General features: G+C 42.5%; 1 protein-coding gene across 1 annotated transcript; it reads right to left on the bottom strand.

The window, feature by feature from the left end:
* Positions 1–6365: 6365 nt before the first annotated feature.
* On the bottom strand, positions 6366–7493 carry LOC116144813. The gene is made up of 2 exons (XM_031430240.1): positions 6966–7493; positions 6366–6848 (listed from the first exon to the last, which is right to left on the bottom strand). Exons 1-2 carry the CDS (start codon positions 7491–7493, stop codon positions 6366–6368), a joined length of 1011 nt encoding a protein of 336 aa, XP_031286100.1.
* Positions 7494–8650: the final 1157 nt, after the last annotated feature.

Raw genomic sequence — 8650 nt, 5'->3', positions numbered from 1 at the left:
CTCGCGACCTGAAAAGACTCAGCGCATCTTTTACCAAGGGCAAAGAGTCGTATCGTTTTAAAGTCGATGTGTGACAAAGAGTGTTTATTCGAACGACCTTTTCAGATGTTATCCGTTGCGCTTAGCGGTTCACCTAACCAATAGAATAACCTTTATCCTGATAGACATGTCCATTATACAATAAGTGCCTATCATGCGCATTTAATGCAAGCTATGCTGAAATGACATTCTCCTTTAGGGCATTAAATGCGGATGGGGGCGCATTTAATGTAGAGGAGGGAGACTGTGGTTACCCGTAGGAGAGCGGGCAAACAGCTGGTCGATGAGCTGCCAGTTCCTTCTGGGGCAGACACACCAATGTTAGATTCCATGAGGCAACTCTCGGAGCACTTGCATCCGATAGTGTATACTCGCTGGAGTGCCAACTAGCTTTGGCCTTTGAGGAGTTTGTGGCTTCCCGACCCACGGACTTGATCACCACTGCTCTTCAGCTACAAAGCTAGGTAGGGCAGCTCGTCCTCATCGAGGACTTCAATATTAGTTGATTTTCTAGCCTTAATAATTTTTGAAAAAATGGGGGTTAACTCTTGCTTCCTTTCTTATGCAGATCCTGCTCGCCTTGCATATGGCCCAATAGAAGATCAATCTAGACTATGCTAGAGGGATCCACAACCTTAAAGAGGAGAATGCCAAACTGAAGAAGGACCTCGAAGCTCGAGATGCAGAGGCAAAGTTGTTCAACATCTAGGTGAATCAATACCTGGTGGAGAAAAACTCTGCCCTTTGCACTGTGGATTTCCAGAAGGCTAAGCACGAAAGGAGAGGCGAGGAGAACGAAGAGCTCCATAGACTCACCAAAGAGAATGGCAAGAAAGAGAAGGGGCCGAAGCCAAACTCGGAGCGTCTCGGGAAGGCGGAGGAAGAGAGAGCTCGGTTGTGGGAGAATTCTGAGAAGCAGAAGAGAGCACTAGAAATGGATCTCGAGCTTTCCCGAGGACGGGTCGCTTCATTGACTGATCAGATGAAGCAGTAGAGCCTTGAACTCTAAAGGAAGGCCGCTAACTGGGCAATTCAGGCCATTTACAGCTTGCAACCAAGGAACCTGGGAATGGATCTCTCCGACCTCCCGCTTGAATATCAAGACATCCTTGCTTCCATGGCCCAAGCTGATAATGAGGCTGGAGAGAAGGAGGAACAAAAGCCTCCTCTGGAGGATGATCAGCGAGAGAAATACCTTCCTGAGGATCTAGCGATTGACCTGACAGTCAACGACCAACCAAGGGACGAAGAGGTCGCTCTTACAGAGCCTAGGGGTGGAGGCTAGTGATCACTTTTTTTGCTTTTTCTTTTGACTCTTTCTTTTTGGCTGCTTACTGTACTTGTTCAAATCACATATATGAAAAGAGTATTTTTAGACATTTACAATCTCGAATACTTTACAAAACTAATATCACATCTTATCAAGAAACTTGTAGAATCACAACGAACAAGATCATGTAAGACATTCATTCAAGGTGGAGACGAACGATCTTATCCATAAAGGTTACAAGGAAAACTTTACAAGTAAAAGAGATGGAAAACTAAGAGCGAGCCTAGAATTACTGATGATAGGGGAGAAGATGCTCAGCATTCCAAGCTTGTGGTACCTCAGAACCGTTAAGCCTCTTGAGGTGATACATTCTTGGTCGTAGCACTTTGGCAATGTGGTATGAACCTTCCTAGTTGGGTCCTAATACCCCCGTGCTTGGTTCCCTTGTGCTGAGAATGACTTCTTTTAGAACCAGGTCACTGACTTGGAAGTCTCTTCTTCTGACCTTGGAGTCGAAGAACCTTTTCGCACGTTGCTGGTAAGATGCTATTCTCAACCGACCATTGTCGCGATGTTCTTCGACTAGGTCTAGGCTTGTGCGTAGAAGCGCTTCATTGTCTGTTTTGTTGAACAAGTCTTTTTGAAGTGAACCGGTCCCTACTTTCACCGGGATCATCGCCTCGTAGCCACATGCTAGCAAGAAGGGCATTTCCAAAGTGGAGGTTCTCGGAGTCGTTTTACATGTGTAATGACTTCTTTCTAATAGTATATTTTATAACATATACTATGAAAACATACATAATTAGCATATGAAAATAGTTGGGGCCAAATTTTTTTCTTTACATACAAAAAATAATTCTTTACATATATCAAAATAACAAGTACAAAAACTTAGCAACGGTGGGCAGTAATGCCAATTCTCTCCGCTTGTCGATGTCCTTCCGACCGCTGCTCACCTATTTCCTGCAAAAACATGGAAAAACAACGGGGTGAGCATAAAAATGCTCAGTAAGTAAATCCCGTAACTTTTATTCTTCTTTGATTCTTTCCTTACTTAATTCCTTCTCTTTTCTTTCACTGTTTCTTCCTCTGTTTCTTACTCTCACTATTCTTTTCTTTTTTTCTATTTCTCTCTACTCCTTCTTTCTTATTCTTTCTATTATTCCTAACCATGATGAAATTCATGGCAATATGCATGAATAAAATGCATATGCAATAATGTATAAAATGCTTTTTCTTTCTTATTTCCATTTTCTTGTTCTATTTCTTTTCTTTCTATTCTTTTCTTTCTTGTTTTTTTTTTTTTCTTCTCTTGTTTCTCTTTTCTTTTCTTTTCTTGGCTTGTTTAAGCCTTCTCATTCTTTCTTTTCTTATTCTCATTCTTTCTTATTCTTATTCTCTCTTATTCTTTCTTTTTCTCTCTTATTCTTTCTTTTCTTATTTTTTGCCGATCGGTCTCGGTTGATGTATGGATTTGGAACCTTGGCCGTGTGAGTGAGTACAGTCCTCATCTACATGCACTCTTGTGGACCGTACAAATTCTTCTTTCTACTTAGGCCACTCAATTAAGGTGGCGTGCATGTAGGAAATTCTTCTTGGTACAACCCTCATCCACATACACTCTTACAGGTCGTACAATTCTTCTTCTTCTTATGCCACTCAATTAAGGTGGCGTGTATGTGGGAATTTCTTCTTAGCACTCATGGTTGCCCATCACAACAACCTATTCTTTTCTCTTCTTTACCACTTCTTAATTCTTTAATGCTTATTCTTCCTTTCTCTTTATTCTTAGAGTGTTTTATTCTTTCTTGCTTTATTCTTTATTCTTTATGTCTTTATTCTCTATTCTTTCTTAAATTTCTATACATACATAATTATATGCATATGGATGGCTCATGCTTGAAATTCTTACTTAAATGCACTTATGAAATGCACATATATATGCAATGTTGCATAAAATTAAGGTTTCTACTCAACTCATACTTCTCTTAGGCATTTCATCAAACAATACTTGTGCATAAACAAACCCTAATTTAATTATCATTCAATTTGTTTCTCAACCATCGAAAAATGAGAGAAAATCTCTCTTGTAGCATCACCATACCTATACGGCAAACACACTCCCAAAAATTCCTCCAATTCTTCCAATTTCAACCCATCATCAAACCATCACATACACTTCTCATATTCAAATATATCCAACAACAAGCATAATTCATCATCAATCTCATCTCAATTTCTCAATAATCATAACATATGCATACTTAAAAGAAATCTCTACTCACTTGAATTCTTAAACTTTAACTTGAGTTGGATTTTGAGTGGAATTTACTTACTTTATGCTTGAGTCTTCTCTACTAAGCTCTCTACTCTTGTTGGATTCAAAACTTCTTCTAACCTTAAGCATAAACTTCATAAGAACTCAACTTTTACACAAATAAATCATAGATAAAGAGCATGAATTCTTACCTTTTGAAGCCTAAAATCAAAACCCTATGAAAAACCACTCAAAATCCTTAGAGGATTGAATGAAAATTTGAGAGAAAATGGGGGAGTGGTGTGGCGGTGGAATGAAGGAAATAAGGGTCACAAACCCTTATCATCTTATTTTATAAACTCACTTCCCCATTTTGCCCTTGCATTTTTGTAGAAATTCCATCCTTGTCCCTTAGTCAATTACCATAATGCCCTCGTTTTTATTGTATTCCTTATGAAATTCTACCTCTTTTCACTACCCACTTTTTCAACTAATTTTGAGTGAAAAGACCATTTTACCCTTAATGCAAGTTTAAGGCATTTTCTTCATATTCTCTTAAAATAACTTTAATAAAAATTAACTAAAGGCTATAAAACATAATTTAAATCATGTACCTCCATGTTAGGCATTACAGTATGCCCACAGAACTTCAGGGAGGTCATCGACCCAATTACCTTTGGCAGCGCCAAGCTTTGCCTTCAAAGTGTGCTTGATGGTTTTGTTGATAACTTAAACTTGACCATTGGCTTGCGGTCTTGCGACGGAGGCAAACTTTTTCTAGATCCCTAGCTCATCACAAAATTGCTTGAATTCCTCGTTGTCGAACTGCTTTCCGTTATTAGAAATGAGGGTATGTGGAATCTCGTAGTGGCACACTATCTTCTTAAAGATGAAGTCCTTGAGCTTCTTAGTGGTGATTGCGACCAAGGGCTCGGCTTCGGCCCATTTTGTGAAATAATCTACCGCGACCATGACATACTTGGCGCCCCCTTTCCCGGCGGGCATAGGCCCACTAAGGTCATTCTCCACATAGAGAATGACCAAGGGCTGGTCATTATCGTCAGCTGGTGGGAAGGAGCTCGCGGGATGTTCTCGAACCGCTAGCACTTGTCACACTTTTTTACAAAGTTGAAAGTGTCTTCTTGAAGTAAGGGCCAATAGTATCATTAGCGGACAATCTTATTGGTGAGGGATTGAGTGGCACTGTGATTACCACAGATCTTTTCATGTATCTCCCTCATAATATAATCTACTTCCTCGTCGGTTACACATCGGAAGAGAGGGGCGCTAAACCCTTGTTCGTACAACTGATTCTCGATGAGTGTGTAACAAGCAGCTCTGGTGCATAGGATTTTTGCCTCAGTCTTGTCGCTGGGTAGGGTCCCATCTCGGAGATACTGAATGATTGGGATCATCTAGGAGATTGATTCTGTTGTGGCTACTATTTGTTCAAGTGATCTGATGCTAGGAATCTCTATGTATCGAACTAGAATATTATCCGACACACCTGAGTCTAGTGATGAGGCTATCTTTGCAAGGCATCCACAACAGAGTTACTATCTCTCGAGATTTGTGTGATCGTCAAGTGTTTGAAAGGCTCGAGTGCGGCCTTTGCTTTCTTCAGGTAGTTGATCATGTTTTCTTCCTTAGCTTGGTATTCTCCCAAGATCTGATTTACAACTAGTTAGGAGTTGCTGTGAATGCTGATCGTGTCGAATCCCATTTCTCTTGCTAGTCGTAGACTAGTGAGCAACGCTTCATATTCAGCCTCATTGTTAGTAGCCTGGAACCCAAAATTCCATGAATGCGTGCCCTTCGGGACTAAGGAGGAGAAGACCTGCTCTAGCCCTTTTCTTATTCGAGGAACCATCGACATAGAGGCTCTAAGTCGACAGGTTTTCAATGGTCTCCTAGACGACTTCGCTGGTAGATTGCTCAGATCTTCAATCGAGCTGGTACGAGAATTTTGAAATGACATCAGCAACAACCTGTCCTTTGATGGTTGCTTTCGATCTGTAATGTAGATCGAATTGACTCAGTTCCATTGCCCATTTAAGTAACTTACTCGAAGCCTTCGGCTTTTAAAGAACTTGCTTGAGCGGGTGGTTGGTCAAAACATGAATTGTGTGGGCATGGAAGTAGGGTCGCAACTTCTAAAGGTGATCAGCAGGGCATAAACTAATCGCTCCATTTCTGGATACCACATCTCGGCGTCCAGCAGTCACTTGCTCGCGTAATATACTAGCCATTGAACTCTGCCTTCTTCCCGAATGAGAGTTGCACTGATTGCATGCTGGGAGACGGACAACTATAGGAGTAGAATTTCCTTGGGAAGAGGCTTGGACAGGAGAGGTGGTCTTCCGAGGTGTTCTTTTATACTCTAAAAGGTCTGTTTGCACTCTAGAGTCCATTCGAATTTCTTGTTAGCCCTAAGTACATTAAAAAATGGCAAGCAACGATCTGTTGCTCTTGATGTGAAATAACTTAGAGCCGCTATCTTGCCATTCAGACTCTGAACCTGTTTTTTGCTGGTAGAGCTTTTCATATCGAGGAGAGCTTGGATCTTTTCGTGGCTGATTTCTATTCTCTGCTGGTTAACCATATACCCAGGAACTTTGCTTAAAATACCCCAAATCAGCACTTGAGAGGGTTGAGCTTCATCTTGTACTTCCGGAGCACGTCAAACATTTTAGCGAGATGCACTATTTGATCTAAACCGATATGCGACTTAACTAGCATGTCATCAACATAGACTTCCATCATTTTGTCGATTTGTTCAGAAAACAAACGGTTGACCAACTACTGGTAAGTTGCCCTAGCATTCTTTAAGCCGAAGGGCATAACCTTGTAACAATACAGTCCTCGATATGTAACGAACGAGGTATGCTCTTCGTTTGGTGCATACATCGGGATCTGATTGTACCTTGAGTAGGTGTCCATAAAGCTCAGCAGCTCATGCCTAGAGGTGGCATCAACGAGCTGGTCGATCCTTGGCAAGGGAAAGTTATCTTTCGGATAGGCTTTGTTGGGGTCGGTGAAGTCGACGTAGGTTCGCCATTTACCGTTGGGCTTCTTTACCAAGACTAGATTGGCAACCCAGCTCGGGTAAAGTGCATCTCGAATAGACCCATTCAAGATGAGCTTATCCACCTCAATTTTCAAGGCAGCATAGCATTCAGGGTCCATTGCTCTTCTCTTTTGGTGAACCAGCTTGATCGTAGTGTCAATGTTTAGTGCATGAAATATTATGTTCAGGCTGATCCCGACTATATCAACGTGAGCCTATGCAAAAACATTGACATTCTTTATGAGAAAGCTCGTTAGGCTTTCAGCGAGTTAGGGGTTGAGATTACTCCTGATTGTTAATACTCTGGTTGGCTCGTTTTCATCGACTGATACCTCAGATAGGTCCTCAACTAGCCCGCTATGAGGGCACTCCTGGATGCAAGGATCCATGTTCTCCTTTGTTGGTCTAGGTTGTGGCTCGATTCTACTAATCGCCATGACTTGCTCGGGGACGCCCATTGGCTTTCCCTTTCCCTTGCACGCCATTTGGACTGCCCTTATGTAGTAATCGCGAGATTCGCGTTGGGATCCTTGTACTTCCTCGATCCCCGATGAGGTGGAGAACTTCATCTTCAGATGGTAGATAGAGGTGACAGCCTTGAAATTCCATAGCAGAGGTCGTCCTAGGATGCCATTGAAGGCGGATGGATAGTCTACCACCAAGAACTCCCTCATCTTGGTCATTTCATTGGTTTCACCCAACGTGATAGGAAGTGCAATCGTTCCCTTAGGAATTAGATGATCCCTAGTAAAATCGTAGAAGGGGAAAGAGGTAGGCTTCAGGTCTGCCTCGTCCAATTGCATTCTTTTGAAGGCTTGCTGCAATAGGATATTCACGGCGCTTCCATTGTCCACCAACATTCTGTGGACTTCACACCAGCCTATTTCAAGCGCGATGACGAGTGCATTGTCGTGGGGGTGATGCAATCATACTGCGTCTTTTTCAGAGAAGATAATTTCTTCTTCCTTGCGGATCTTAGCGAGTCGTAGTGCTGGGCTTAATTACACTCAAGGGGTCATGGTGAGCTTCTCGAGCATACCTTTCTTGGGCACCTCGAGAGTTCCCCGCGAGATGTGGTCCCTAGAAAATGATCCTTACATAGTAGCTCCCCTTGCGACCACGACGTTTCTTCCCTTGTTCCTCTTGATCCTTTTCCTGAATGGGAGTCGGATAGTCAACATATGCCTTGAAGTGCCCCTATTTGATGAGGTCTTCAATTGCTTGCTTGAGAGCCCGACACTCATCAGTGTGATGCCCATTGTCCTGATGAGAGCGACAATACTTTTTGTTGTTCCTAGCTGAGGGGGGATTCTTCATGGGCTCCGGTTCTTCGAGCAGGCTGACCTCCTCCGACTTATCTAGAATGGCTGATACTGAGGCATTCAAAGGAAAGCATTGATTTTTGTCGCGATTGCTATGAGGAATTGGGGCATAAGACTTTTTGGGCTCAAATCGCTGCTTATTTCTTTTCTGCTAATCATCATTAGCCCAACTGCAATCAGCCCTTCTACTGTTCTCCCCCCGATCAAGAACACTGGTTGAAGAACCGGGGTTGTGGCGATTGAGAGTAGCCACATAATTTTCTATTTGGAGATACTTCTCAATGAGGTCGTATAAGCGAGTGAGGGAAAGATCGTCCTCAGATTGTAGCTCTTTCCATAAGTCAGTCTGTGGGCGACCCATACGATAATGAGAGTCCTAATGGACTCTTCAAAAATGTGAGCCACTTTGTGGAGTTCCTCGTGAAATCTATCTATATAAGATTGGAGGGACTCATTCCTCTCCTACTGTGTATTGCTCAAATAGCTCAATGGCATTGAGAACTTCCTGTTTGCTTGGAAGTGCCTCAAGAATAATGAGCTCATTTGTTGCCATGAGCTTATTGATCCTGTGGGGAGCGACCTGAACCAACGCTTGGCATGGGTGGTTAGTGTCATTGCTAAGCAGCGGCATTTGGCCAAGTCAGAGACTTGGTAGAGTTCCATAAGGTCATTGAACTTGCAGAGGTGGTCCTGCG

Source organism: Pistacia vera, unplaced genomic scaffold (genome assembly GCF_008641045.1).
Source record: "Pistacia vera cultivar Batoury unplaced genomic scaffold, PisVer_v2 Contig457, whole genome shotgun sequence".
NCBI classification, from domain to species: domain Eukaryota; kingdom Viridiplantae; phylum Streptophyta; class Magnoliopsida; order Sapindales; family Anacardiaceae; genus Pistacia; species Pistacia vera.
Note: the sequence above shows the minus strand (reverse complement) of the source record. Positions and strands in the feature narration are given on the sequence as shown.